This window comes from Propithecus coquereli, unplaced genomic scaffold (assembly GCF_000956105.1).
Source record: "Propithecus coquereli isolate 6110/MARCELLA unplaced genomic scaffold, Pcoq_1.0 Scaffold296, whole genome shotgun sequence".
In the NCBI taxonomy this organism is placed as follows: Eukaryota; Metazoa; Chordata; class Mammalia; order Primates; family Indriidae; genus Propithecus; species Propithecus coquereli.
The window spans coordinates 1,986,864-2,001,050 of NW_012148574.1; the positions used below are offsets into that span (position 1 = coordinate 1,986,864).

Sequence of the window (14,187 nt, forward strand, 5' to 3'; positions counted from 1 at the left end):
ACATTTTTTGAAACTCGGACTTGGGGGGGGACACCAAGGGCAACATACGTAACCTAAACATCTGTACCCCCATAATATGTTGAAATAAAAGAAAAAAAATTGCAACCCAATAAAATCAGAGAAAGATGTTTCTCTTATTTGTTTGCTTTTGAGGAGTATCTGCCAAGTTAAAAATTGACATAACTGAAATATAAATTACTAGTAATTTAAAGCACTAGACAAGTCCTAAAAGTTCTAGCAATCATCTGAGACATAACAAAATGCTAAGGGACAAAATAACAGTGTTTTGTTGGTTTTCAAGTTATTGCTAAGTTTCTTAACAGAAGCATCTCTGTTTAAAAGAGTAAACTACTTTAACAGAAAGCCAAAGAAAGAAAGAAAGCTTATCTTTCAGAATCTGACTTTATAAGTAGTAACACTGTACTATTCCCATTTACAAAAGAATCTTAATGAAAGAATAACAGGATTCCTTTGATCTTTGCTTTTATTTTATTTAAAATTTGTTATAAATTTTGGAATTTTCTTTTCTTTTCTTTTTCTTTTTTTTAATATGCACAAAGACATGAAATTTTGGAATTTTATCATAAAATATTACAGGCACAAAGGCAGAAAGAATTATACAATAACATCATGTATCCACCACCCAGCATAAACAAATTGAAATCCCCGTTTCTCTCCTCTGTCCCAATCCCCTCCTCCCCCAACCGCGGTAACCATCACCATGAATTTAATGCTTATCACCTCCATATATTTCTAAATACAATACTGTACACTCATGTACCCTAAACAGTAAATAGTACCAATAGTATATATTGTAAAAATTATATCATTGACATTATACATGGATTTTGTCCAACCAATGGTATAATACATTTTTTTCTCTCCTACATTTTTTCTGCACATTTTGTCCATGTGAACATGCGTGGCTGTGCTTCACTCATTTCACTATCAGAAGGTGGTCCAATGGTTTGATATATCACAACTTATATATTATCCGTTCTTCTGATCAGGATTCTCTTTAAATAGAGCATTTAAAATATTATTTAATTGAAATCTCTGTTTTTCTGTCTGGTTTTACCTCCAATTTCCTTATTCCTCAGAGGTGCTTTTTTCCAGTAACTCAGTCTTAAATATTCAAAAACAAAACAAAAATTATTTTTTGTGACTTTAAAACTAATACATGCCCATTTTAAAGTAAATACACGAATGTGTGGTCTCGACCCCAGCAATAAGCACTGTGGACATTTTGCTGTATTTCTTTCCAGCAGTCTTGCTGTACCTATGTATTACTCTTGATTTGCATGAACCCAATGCTACCAAAAGAAGCAATTTTCTTTGCCATTAAAAAATCCCTGGAAATAACATTTTTAATGATTATAAAGCATTCCTGGCTGTGCTCCAATCGTTAGGCACTTAGGCAGCTACTGAATTTCACTCTTTTTCATTTGACAAATGTTTAGTGAGCATTCGCCAAGTGCTATGTGCTCATGTTAGGGAAGAGACGGCCCCAGCGAAGAGGGAAGATTGTATTTCTCACTGAACATTAAATAGAAAATAAAAACTATACAAGTAATTATACGGTTACTGTTGTAATACGTACTTGAAAGAATAAGCCTAAGATGAAACGATGAGGCAACAGGGAGGCAGGCAGCAACACGCAGGGTGGGGAAGGCTTCCAGCAGGAGCAGAGGTTTCCGCTGGCGGGGCTCTAAGGTCCTGGAGGTGGTCACCCAGGAGGTGTGTGTCGGAAGGTGTTCCGTGTGGGGGGCGCGCCCCTGCGGTGGGGCTGGGCGCAGGAACTGGACCTGAGCCTGGCGGGGGAGGAATGGCACCCCGTGATGCAGACGGGCCAGCCTACCTCTTCGCCCATCTGGTTCTCCCATAAACGCAGCGTCCCAAATGCTGAAGGACTGGATCGCGGGACCTGAGTGACTCACATGCCTGTAAGAGTTTGATATTAAAGGATAAAGTATTACCCACGGTTCTAGGTTTTGGCTGCCAACACCAGTGCTATCTCTTTGCAGCTGGGGCCAACAGCTCTGAGTATTGCTGCTGGAAATGGCTGGGCTGGAAACAAAGTCAACCTCTATGATGAATCGTTCTCTCTCTCTCGTGCTGTGCATGCACCAAGCTGAGGACAGAAATGGCTGGAAGAAATAACTTTATTATTAATTATTACAAACATTTATAAAATATATCGTTAAAATAGCAAAGATACGTGTGTGTGTGTGTGTGTGTGTGTATCTTTGCTATTTGAATAGTACACACACAAATACTTACGGATACACCAAACAAGAACTATGCAAAGAGGGCCTGGATTGAGGGGAACCCCACAAATTCACTGAGGGACATGAAAGATGTTAATAAGTGACAAGACACGTCATTAAGGAAAGAAGTATATCAAAAATAAATCGATTCTCCCAAAGCTTTATTAAAATTTAACAAATATCAAGAAAATTTAAAAGGGGATTTTTTTTTGCTTAAAATAACTCTAGAGTTTGTTTGAAGAAATAATATTGAAGAGTAAAAAAAAATTTTCCAGAAAAAAAGCCACTAAAATAATTACAAATATTTCTTCTGGTGGATATGAGTGGGTGGTAAGGGTGAGGCAGAGGCTGCTGGTTTTCATATAAGCCCCAAACGTTTCCTTAATGCTATGTCTGCTTTACTATAATTAAAAATATAAAAAAATATACTTCAGGATATAAAATAAACAGTGTTGTGTTGTATTGAGCTACACAGGAATATACAGATAGATCAGTGGGACTGAAAAGATAGCCCAGAATTTTTATAAGAATTAAAGATAAAAACAATAGTTTAAATCAGTGGCATGATTGTTAATACTTTCCAAATAAAGTGAAATAAATTGAAAGCCGTAACTCACAAACCAATACAAGAATAATCAGAGAATTAAACTTGAAAAGGAAAAATTCTTTTTAAAAAGGAAGAAACCATAAAACAAGGAAACAAATTCATAGGAGAATCTGTGTGTGTGTTTGAGGTACAATAAAAGAAAAATATATAGTAAAAGTGAAGATATTTGACTCACAAAAACACCTCTATATTCCAGAAAAACACGTAAGTAAAATTAAAAAGCCAATGACCCAATGTATTAAAATTATGTCAGCATTAATATTAAATTTTAAGGGTTCCCTACTAATTAAAAATAATAAACATCCTAACAAAAAATAGGAAAATAACATAGATAAATAATAAAAAGAGGAAGAACCCAAACGAACAAAAATATCGATAAGTACTGGAGCAATTTCAAATTCTCTAATCAAGGAAATGCATCGTAAAATAACCATGAAACTCCAGTAACAGTGAACGAGCATTTCCAGCGCCCAGATCTTGCTTTCTAATGCTACACACAGATGAGTGTGCACCGCGGGCTGTGAATTTTCTTAGACTTTTAGAAAGAAACACGTCTCAGTGTGAGGCCTCTGGAACCGGCCTGGCCTCCGCACCAAGCAACCGGGCAAAGCGCCCCCTCCACTCCCAGCCACCCGGGGCCCCCAAGGAGCCGGCGCCAACCAGAGAGGAAGCGCGGTGTGTCTGCGAATCCCGCTCACCTCGCTTCCACCCTCAACACCTCCCCCAGGTGAAATGGTCTGTAAGAGTCACAGCATAAAATACGAAATAGAGGAAAACAGAAAGAGACCTGCTCTTCCCTTTCAGTTTTCTCCCTGAGCCCCTGGGGGGACGGCAGGCGCTGTCTCCTGGGCCTGGACACCTGTCCACCGCTGCCGCCTGCCGGAGAGCGTCCCTGGAGCCGGGGCGCACGCACTCAGGCTACCGGGTCAACGACTTCACGGTTAGGGCTCAGGTGCCGACTCCGCCCCGGGCCTTTACGCCTCTAAGGAGAATCCCCGGGTAGGGCGAAGTCCTGCCCCAGGAGTGACCTTCCCATGGTGGGAACTTCGGGGGCAGGGCCGGCTGCGCACCTGGGCCTCGCCTGGGGCCCGCGCAGGTGGGAAGGGCAGTCGGGACACGCGGCGGCGAGCGCGAGCTGCGCAAAGCGAGGAGAGCCCAGCGAGAAGGGTGACAGTGGCAGTGGCCCCGACAGTGACACGTGTCATCCCTGCCGCCAGGTTCCAGGCCCTGCCCACAGGGGCTCCAACGAGCGGTGCTCCGTGGAGTCCCCGCGACAACTGGGCCCGCAGAGCCCCGCCAGGCCCCTCCCCGCCGGCGCCGGTACGGACGCGGGAGCGGTCGCACCTGGGCCTGCAGCGCGGCGGGAGCACACGCCCTGCGTCCGGCCGTCCGCGCGGCGCTGGACCCTGTCTCACTTGCGTCGCACGCGTGAACCCTGCGGTCCCCGGCCCGCTCCTGCGAGCTGGAACCGAGCGAGTCCCGCACCAGGCCGCCGGCAGGGGTGGTCGGAGAAACGACGCCAGCGGCTCGAGCCCGAGGGCCCGGACACCCGCGCGCCCACATGGATTCCACGACACCTGCAGCATCGACCTTTCCGCCGGATGGCCGGACGGGAGAAGGGTCACTCTGAAGACCATCGCCCTCCGCCAGCCGCGATGGCTTCTCTGTGGCAGAGGCGCGCGCCTGCGCAGGTGTCCCCGCGAGGCTGGCACAAGCCCTTCCAGCACGAGCCCCGGCGGAGCAGACCCGGCCGGCACCCCGCACCCCGGCACCCCGCACCCCGGCACCCCGCACCCTCAGCCTGCCCTGAGTGCTGAAACTCAAAGGGGTCCATGTCAAGGGCGTTTTCATTCCTCCTGCGCTGTCAATAATTCTTGCTTGGATGGAAGGTTCAGTTCTTAACTTCCTCCCATGCGCCCCTTTCCCCTGTCCCTGGTGCTTCCAGTGTGCGGGCCCGGCGTCCTGCAGGGGCGCGGCCGTGGGGACAGGTGCGCCGGCCGCCACCCTCTCTTCAAGGTGGCTGAAGGGCAGGACCAGGCCTCCGCTGGGCTGAGGCGAGGGTCCCCCTCGTGGTGGGAAGTTCCAGTTCTAGAAGGTTATAGACTTTCTACAGGAGAGGAGGCGGCTGCGGGGTCCCCCGCCGCGGGAGTGGGGGAACGTGCGAGTCCCCAGTGTAGGCCACGGGCTCCTCCCCGGGGAGAAGGAGAAGTTCCTACCGCTTGGTCCTCCATGTACACAGCAAGCAGAGTCGCATCTTTGTATTCAAATGTAAAAGCAACAGAATTATACATCTGGGTGTGTAGATATCTGTGTTTCTCTAAGAGAGAAAACCATTCTGGCCTCCAGAGTGACCTTCCAGGCCCGCGCAGGGGTGAGGAGCTAGGCGCGGCGGCTGTGGGTGCCGGCAAGTGAGCCTGCTGTCCCCTCACCCCCACTGTGGTTCCCTGCCTGCCCCCGAGGGCTGCACACCGGCTGCTGACTGGGACGCACCTGACTGGCAGCTGTCACTGAGCTGACGTATGGCCCAGAATACACACGTGCTTGTCCACTCAGGGCCTGGAAACACAGCAGGCCACTGAGCTGGCCACCCGCAACATGGTTGGGGGGTGTCTTCCAGTGGGAGGAGCATGTCACTCAAGCAGGCCTTTTGATACATTAGACATTAAAAAAACAAAACAGAAGTTCAGATTTCAATCCTATTTGCAGGGTTTCTAAGTCTTCCTGTTTTACAAAATTGCTTGCTGGTTTCAATGGCCTCCTCCCACTCTGCTCTCTGAGCACAGGGGGACAGGCAAAAGTCAACACACCTGTCACTTTGTATCCTGGTGTCTTCTCTGAATACAAGATACTCCTTTCATCTGTTAAGATTCTACAGGAATTACTTTTTTTTCTATAATAAAAAACAAACTCCACCTTCAAAAAATTATACATGAAAACTCGCCTAAATCAATATAACACTGCTGCAACCACAGTAGAGGACTTGGGCCCTATTTCACAGCTGTGCCGGTCTATCGAACAGGAGCTGATCCCGCCCTAGGGGGAGGCTCCAGTGCCTTCCCTGCAGCCCAGGGGGGCCTCATGCACCAGAGCAAGTTCTGATGTGGGATTCCACTGCGGGTGGGCCCTGCGGGCTTCCCATTTCCCTGGCACAGTTGACTTTTTCTAAGAGCTAGGTAAAAAGCTCCATTTCTTTATAAGCACAAAGGTTTCTTAAAAAGCCTGGCTTAAAGAACCAACTTCAGATAAATCTCTCTTATTCCAAATTCTTTAAATATCTGCAACTTAAAAAGAGGGAAAACAAAGTGACATACTGCTTTTAAGGACAGAATGGGGGACCAGCTCTTACTACAATGAGACTCTGTAATAAACGCATATCTACATAAATACCTTCCACTTCTTTTTAGGGCCAGGACGATGCCCAATTAGCTAGTGATTTGGGTCAAATGGGTGGTGCATTTATTCAACGCTAATGTAATTATGTGCACACACCAGGCACGTGTTTGCATGGGAGTTACCTCAAGGAATGCGTATAATCTCGAAACAGGATTCTGTGGGGAAACCAGCTGGGGAAGACCTCACTTGAGGCCGCGACAAGCAATGGAGGATGGCACCGGAGTTCTCAGCAGTTTCACCCCAGGCCCGCCCTCACTCCCTGCAGTTTCTCTGACTCAGTCTTCAAGTGTGTTCATCAGAAGGTCAAAGTCCCACAAGAGTGGGGTGGCCATCCCTCCAGACTCAAAGCCAGGGTGATGCGAGCTCTCTGCGCCACTTCCAGAAGCATCCACCTGGAATGGAAGGTGGGAGTCATAGTGTCAACATTTCCAGCATATTTCATTTGTCCATGGAGATAAGAAAACAATATTTGCAGTAGGCTCCCCCAGGTCGTCTGAAGTGCAGGGTGAGTGGGTGAGCGCAGAGTGGACAGCAAGGGAAGTCTGGAAGAGCCTTGGTCTTTACAGTTCTCGCTCCCCTTCTCTCTCTTTCTTCAACGCTGTCCTGCTGTGGGCCACACCCCCAAGCCAGTGCCCAGCATGGCTACCAGTGAACCTGCACTTTCAGAGCAAATCTTCCACCACCCAAAGTCAGGAACTTCTGATTCCTTTTCTTTCACTCTTTCTAGTCCTTCATTCCCAACTGCATGGGTTGCTGGTGACAAGGAAGTGACTGCAACAATTTCCACAAAACTATAAAGGATCCACTGCCAGCCCAGTTGGCGATCCCTCTCCCAGGGAACTTTGCATCTTAAGAGCAGCTTGTGAATCCAAATGGAACCTAAGGAAAGGTCAGAGTTACTTTCATTTAAGAAATTATTATTACGTAAGCATGGCTATGGGTAAGTTAGGCCAGGTAGCCTACTTCTTCTGCCCTGTTCCCTTTCTATTGTGTAGAGATGGTATTAAATATAGGTTGAATATACCCTGTCCAAAATGCTTGGGTACAGAAGTGTTTTGGATTTTGGAATTTTTCAGATTTTGGAATATCTCCATATACATAATGAGATATCTTGTGGATGGGACCCAAGTCTAAACATGAAATCCATTTGTGTTTTATATATGCCTTATACACATAGCCTGAAGGTAATTTTATACAATTTTTTAAATAATTTTGTGAAGGAAATAAAGTTTTGACTGCATTTCGACTGTGACCCATCACAAAGTCAGGTGTGGAATTTTCCACTTGTGGCATCATGCTGACGCTCAAAAAGTTTCAAATTTTGGAGCATTTCAGATTTCAAATTAGGGTTGCTCAACCAGTACAATACTTTAAAACTATGATTACCAGGTTTTGATGGTGTATTTCTATCAGATAACAATGAAGCACCAGCTTGATTTTTTGATTTTACATATATATGCACTACTGCACGAATATGCTTTGTTTACTATAAACACATTTTAAACAATACTTTAAAACTATTTTATCTTAACTTTAAAAATATGCTTTTGTTTTCACTCTGATTTTCGAGTGCAAGCAGTGAGACTGAGTATGCTCCTCCAGTGTCAGCTGAATACGTACACCAAGTGCTGAATGAGAACAGCCTGTGAGCACACCCGGCCCCGCCCTCCACAGCGGGTGCTCACTCCCTCTTCAGGGGTGTCTGAGCGCCTCTGACGTGCATACGGAGGGAGGACGAGGGGTCAGTCTGTACAGTGTTAGTAAAGTGTGATTTTCTCATTTGATATTAAAAAAATGAAAAGATAAAAGAGTTTTAATGGCTCTTACTGTGCCCCCATTAATTATCTTGGGGTGCACTCACTGATCCATACACTTCATTTGAAACAAGAACAGGCTCAGATCCAGGTTTTGTGGAGCTTGGGACTTTTACAACTTCTGAGAATAAACTCTTTAAGAAAAAGAATACCCCTCAAACGCCTTACTTTTGCAACTTTTAAATGCTTGTAACCCTGAAAATACATGACTAGGGGACTCCAGGGCCACTGAAGGGACCCCACAACCATCAGCAAGGCCTGGCTAAGAAACCAGCTTTCAGCAGCTTTGAGGAGGCTGCTCCTGAAAGAAAGACAACTTGGGAAAGACGACTCCTTTGCAAAAGGCTGCCTAGTGGACTGGAATTTAAATTTCCTTCTCTGCTTGGGCTCTCTTCAATGGGCCATCACTCTTAGAAAATCTACCTTCTGGGCTAAACTGTTTAAAGAACAGTCCCTGCAGCACAGCGAACTTCCAGGTCTGGAGCTGATAAAAACATGAGTTCAAATGTTTAGATAACATCACAGGCATCCGCTGTGGCTGTCTCTTCTTTTCTCTTTCCTCCTAAAACTCAAGCTGTGGTCTCAGAATAGCAGTGCTCAGGGCTTGAGGAGGAGGATGTCTAACGTTTTAGTAAAGAACGCTCCGGACTTACTAAAATAAGTCACGCTGTCAGCTCCTGCCCATTAAGGAGGGGCCTGTTTCCCTATTCCTGACAGGAGCGAAATCTGAGATGAAACTAGTCTTGCAGAAATCTCGGCAGACTCCCTTTTAAGGCATTGTTTTTAATGTAAGATGGCAAAGGAAAACCCAAGAAAAGGCCATGGTTAACAGAGGACATTTATGGCCCTGAACAATGAAAGGCAGACGGTGGAGGTGGGGATGTACTTGAGACAAGGATGAGCAAAGGGTTAAAGTGGAGACAAATTCTGTGGAAGGTGGGAAGGCCCAGAGATTTTATTTTACAAAAATCACAAATCCATCCCTTCCTTCAGCCCCTTACTCCACCGGTGCCTCAGACCCGTGGGCCTCACTCCAGATCATCCTCTTCTCACACGTCTGCCTCCGACATTTCTGCACGTGAGACGACTGCCGCCCAGCAGGGACGCGGGCGCCCCCTGCTCAGGAAGGCGGTCCAACCCAAGTGTTAGTTCTCCCAGGACACCGAGGCTTTGGGACGAACGGCTGCAGGGTCCGCGGTCCCCACTGCCCGGAGCTCTGGCTTCTGGGAAGTGGCCCGAGAACCAGCTCTGACTAACAGGGACGGACGGGGCCGCCCCGGGCCTGGGGACCGCGGCCTTTCCGCCCTCCCCTTGCCAACTGTCGTTCCTCCGTGGGCGCCGTGCGGGGAGGCGATGGTCTTTCCAACAACCCGCAGGCCTCTCCGCCGCCTCAGCCCGGCGGCCCGCGGGAAGGGTCATTCTGAGGCCGTGCGTCGCGTTGACGTGGCTGGCGCCACCCCTGCGGTCGCGTGCGGAGCTTCCTTCCGGGAGGAAGCGCGGCCCCCTCTTCCTCTCAGCTCCTCCTCTGCGGACGAGCCGGGGCCTGCTCGCCTAACTCTGCGCAGGCGCTCGGCGAGCGGCGGCAAAATACTTTGACACCAGGAGAGGCTGTTTGCGCGCTCAGGGGACGCGCGCCATGTTTACCCGCCGTGCTCCGCGGCAGGCGGCGGTCACGTGAGTGGTCGAGTGCAGTCACGTGGCTGTCGCATGCTCTGACCATCTTCCGCTGCCGCCGCTGCCGGCTGCTTCAGGAGAAGTTTACGACCCGGACTCCGGGGCACCTCCAGGGAGGCGGCTCCGCGGTCCCGGGCTGTGGGGTCTGTGAGGCGCCGATCGCTTCCCGAAGGCCTCGGCGACCGGAGCAGGCTGGGGGCGGACGGTGGGGACGGGCCGGACACACTACCGGCCGCTGGCGGCCCGGGCCGAGGACGAGAGCAGACGCGCTCGGGGCCGGGTTACACGGGAGGGCGGGAAGGAGCCCTCCGATAGCCTCCGTGTTCGGAACGGCTCTAGGGAAAGTACGAGAAGGCTTCGTTCAGAGAAAACGCTACCTCTGTCCGAAACACAGGCCCGAGGGGCCGCCCGACAGGCGGGTCACCGTTTCCACGGCTAAGGGACAAGAGCTCTGCAGGGGCAGGGCTGGACGGTGGAGAAAAGATGAAAATTCATCTCAGCAGTCGTAGAGGTTTTCCACGTGAAGCCTTGGGCGGTACTTCTGACGCTTAAGAATCCGGGTGCGAACCCAGGTTGGGTGCGGGGACAAGGGACGGGCTGCATTAGAGCGGGGTCCTGTGCCTGGGGCTGGCCTGAGCGCTCGTGGGCACAGCCCGGTCTTCCTCCTGCGTTGTTCCTGGTGATTTGGATGCATGGTTTAGCCCTCTGAGCCTCAGTTTCCCCACACATGTGCTGTGAGTTCCGCACACAGGTCGCGTGGACTCCGGGCCGGCCGCCTGCGGTGGTTTAGCCTCGCGCGCCCCTTCCCGGAGCCTGAGCCCGAGACTTAGGCGCCACTGCCACCTCGTGGCCACGCACCCAAATTACAACTCCAGGGTTTATCTTCATGATGTTTTTGTTTTTGGTTTTTTGAGAGATGAAGGAAAACCCCTTTAAAAGTAGAAAATGTGAGTCTGAAGTTAAGAAGCCTCCAGACACGTGGCGGGAAAGGAAGAAGTTGAACACCAGGCAGGATGGAGAAACGGGACAGACCCAGGCGTCTGTACAGTGCCGGCCCCGCCGGAGCCCAGGCCGAGGGCGCCTGCCCTTACCCGGGCGACCTCTTGGCCACGCGAGCAGCTTGGGAACACGCAGGGCCGGTGGTGAGAAATAAATAACCGGCTGTTGTAAGCCCCAGGCTGAGGGCAAACGCGCTAGACATGTTACCATGCCGGGTTACACAGGAAGAGCATGAAGGAGCCCTCTAGTAGACTCCGAGTATAAAACGAGCTTTAGAGAAAGTTACTACGTTAAGACTTCGTTCACATAAAATTTTACCTCTGTCTGAAAAATAGATCCGAGGGAGGAGAGACTCTTCATAGGACTGTATGGTTACTTCTTTGAAATGTTTTCAACTCCCAGCATGTCAACCCACCCAAAATGAAAGAACCACAAATACGCCAAAGAAAAAATACCAATTGTTTGTATTATATACCACCTGGGATTGTCTATTTTACTCTTTTTCTTCATTCCAATGTCAAGTTGCTTTCAGGGAGCCTGTTTAATTATGTCTAAACTGAAATACAGACGACACTGGCAGGATTCCTTGCTTCCACCCTTGAACTCTGGCCCTTCCCCTGGACAAGACCTGCAGGAGCCTGCCTTTGAACAGAACGAGCAAAGAACGTGATACTTTTCCCTCACTCAGGAAAATAATCCTCGATAATAATAATGCCAGCGTCAAACATGCTGGTGTGCCGTGAGCACTCGTGAGTCATCTGATGAGCTACGTGGAACTCATAATTAAGTTCCGTGTTTGTGACTGGTTTGCCTTTTTGATAAAAGATGGAATTCGGGCAGTCCCTAGCACGAACACAGTCTCGTTGTTGGCATTGCAGCATGGGATTACTGCAGGGAGGAAACGCAGAGTTGCAGGGCACCAGCAGGTGAGCCCCAGCAGGTGAGTGCCAGCAACTAATCCTACTCTGAAGTGAGCGGGGCCGCCCAGTGTCTGTGTCCTGCACAGTGTGATGAGGTGGCTGCCCACCTGGTGCTCAGGTGTTTATGGGTGATGGGCAGCAGAAAGCCCTGGCCTGCTCTCTACTGCTCTCTTCTCAACACCGTTAGTGCAATGTCAAAAATGCCCATCTCCATCCACACCCCAGGACAGATGTCATGATCCTGGCTCAGAGGCTGCCTGGAGCCCACGCCCTTCAGGGCCTGCCCTGGCCAGCATGAAATGATGCCAACCAGCCACTTCATGGGTGATTTCAGGCAGACCCTGGAGTTCTTTGATCATCCTGAACCACAGGCCTCCGAGGACTGATTGAGGGCTGCAGGCTCTCCCAGGGGCCCCACTAATGAGAGTGATTTCACTCAGAAAGACTTCGTCCAATTCCTAACATTAGTAACGTGACTGAGGTGGAAGTGGGGTGGGTGAGGCCTTGGGAAAACAGGGCTGTTGGCCTTTGGGCTCAGAAATTAGCCAGAGTTGGTCACAACTGGTTTCGTGTGAGTATAACTTCTGTAGTAGATTTATGGGCTTGACCTTCCCTGACAGTTCCCCAGACCTCCTGTCCCTCCCCCGGCCAGGAGAATGCATTCTGGGATCAGCTTTCTGTCTCGAAAGATAAATGCCCTGGGAAAGGTGGCACTCTGGCTTTAGTTACCCATGCCTTGTGGCTCCATGTCTGGCATATGGGACATGCTCCATGGGCATTTGTCAAGTGAGTGAATGGTCTATAATGTGGGTGAACCACATCAGATACCTTCCTTTGTACCGACTGTGACTGGGTTTAAGAGAGATGCTGAGATCCTGGGATCCTGGGATTGTATCCTTGATTCTCTCTCCTTTGACTTTTCTGGCCCTAAAAACTTAAGATTTTCCCTATCCTAAGATTCAGTCCTTTTGACTTGGCTTAACTTTCAGTGGATTAGAGATTAGAATCTGGGGTCCCAGAGACCTGAGTCCAAACCTGGTTCTAGAACTTACTAGCTATGGGTCTCTGAGCAAATTACGTTGCCCCTCTGGGCTGACCTTTCCTTATATGCAAATGAAGGTGATAACAGCATCTCGTGGGATTATTGGAAGCACTCAGCTGAGACACTGTGTGTACAGGTAAGTGCTTGGCGTGTGGCCTGTGGTGAGAGCTCAGCAGACACCTGCACCCTGCAAGCCTCTGCTCGTTGCCTTTCCTGCTCCAGCTTCTCCTGGCCAGCTCCAGCAGATGCCCCACGCTGCCGCTCATTTGTGCTGCAGAAACCAGGGTGCCCAGTGATCCACCATGCTGAGTGGCTGGCGGTGTCCTCAGCTGGTGTCCCTGTGCTCTTCAGAGCCATGTACCCCTCAGTCTGTACTGCAGTACTTCAGGTTTTTTGGGCCCTTGGCCTTACGCTTGGCTAAGCCAGCTTAGGGGAGGAGAAGGGAAGAGGTTAGAAAGAGAGGAAGCTGCCTCTGGAAGGCTAGGCTTGGTGCTCCACAGCTTACAGAATTTCCTCAGTAAATGCACTGAAGTGGAACACTGGGATCGAGAGAATTTAATACTAATACGTGGCCCACGTTAGACACGTACAAGTACATGGCAGAGATAAAACACAACCCCAAATCTACCTGAATACAAAGGACAGGCTGCTGTCAGGCACATCAGAAGCCTGTGAGGTTCTGGGCTGCCGTCAGGAGCCCTGACTTCTTCCAGCTCCCCACTCCTCTCGGATTGTGTCACCATAAACTTCCCGGGAAACTGGAATGGTCTACTTCATTTCAGGAACTAAGAATTAGGAAGGTTCTCAGATGCAGTTGCATCAAATGCGTCCTGTCCTCCGTTCTCGTTTTATGCATGAATAAACTCAGTGCAGGGAAAGCTAAGCCAGGCGCAGGAATCAGGGGTTCCAGCCTGTGGATTCAGGAAGCAGACATCTTAATTTTTAGAGCTGCTCTATAGGCACTTTACAGCTTCCTCTTCTAACTACTAAGTGCCATAAATCTCTAGACTCCTTGTCTCCAAAGTCATGTGGAAATGGTCCTGCACCCCAGCAGCAGGGAATCCCTGCAGACACTAAGCTGGGTAATAAGTGGCCCATAAATAACGTGCACATCGAAGCCTTGCTGCTGAAGACTACTGTCCACTCCGAGCCTGTGGACGTGCGAGGGCTGGATGGGCCCCTCCGGGCTGCCCGAGACAGAGGGCAATGCTTTCTGGTGGCGAAGACCTGGGCTGCATCAGGTCAGACAGGCCGCAGCAAAGATCAATCCCAGAGGAAGACAGGGAGAGCCCCACGGGGCATCATCTCGCAGTGCCACCAGCTTGTGCATTATCGGGACACTTCCGTGGCAACCTGTAGTCCAGGCAGCGCTTGCTCGGGGTTTGTCCCATGTGAGGCACACCAACACTGTTCTGAAAGTGAAGAGACAGAGCTCTCAGGCTGGGGGGAGCAACACAGAGACCCAGTGACT

General features: G+C 49.5%; 1 protein-coding gene across 1 annotated transcript in view; it reads left to right on the forward strand.

Annotated features, from left to right (window-relative positions):
• The window catches only part of LOC105814007 (5E5 antigen-like), a 59,530-nt gene extending 54,839 nt beyond the window's left edge, over positions 1-4,691 (forward strand). The window contains 2 exon segments of the mRNA XM_012648879.1: positions 3,710-3,814; positions 4,092-4,691. Coding sequence (XP_012504333.1) covers positions 3,710-3,814; positions 4,092-4,691 — 705 coding nt within the window.
• The last annotated feature ends 9,496 nt before the right edge of the window (positions 4,692-14,187 follow it).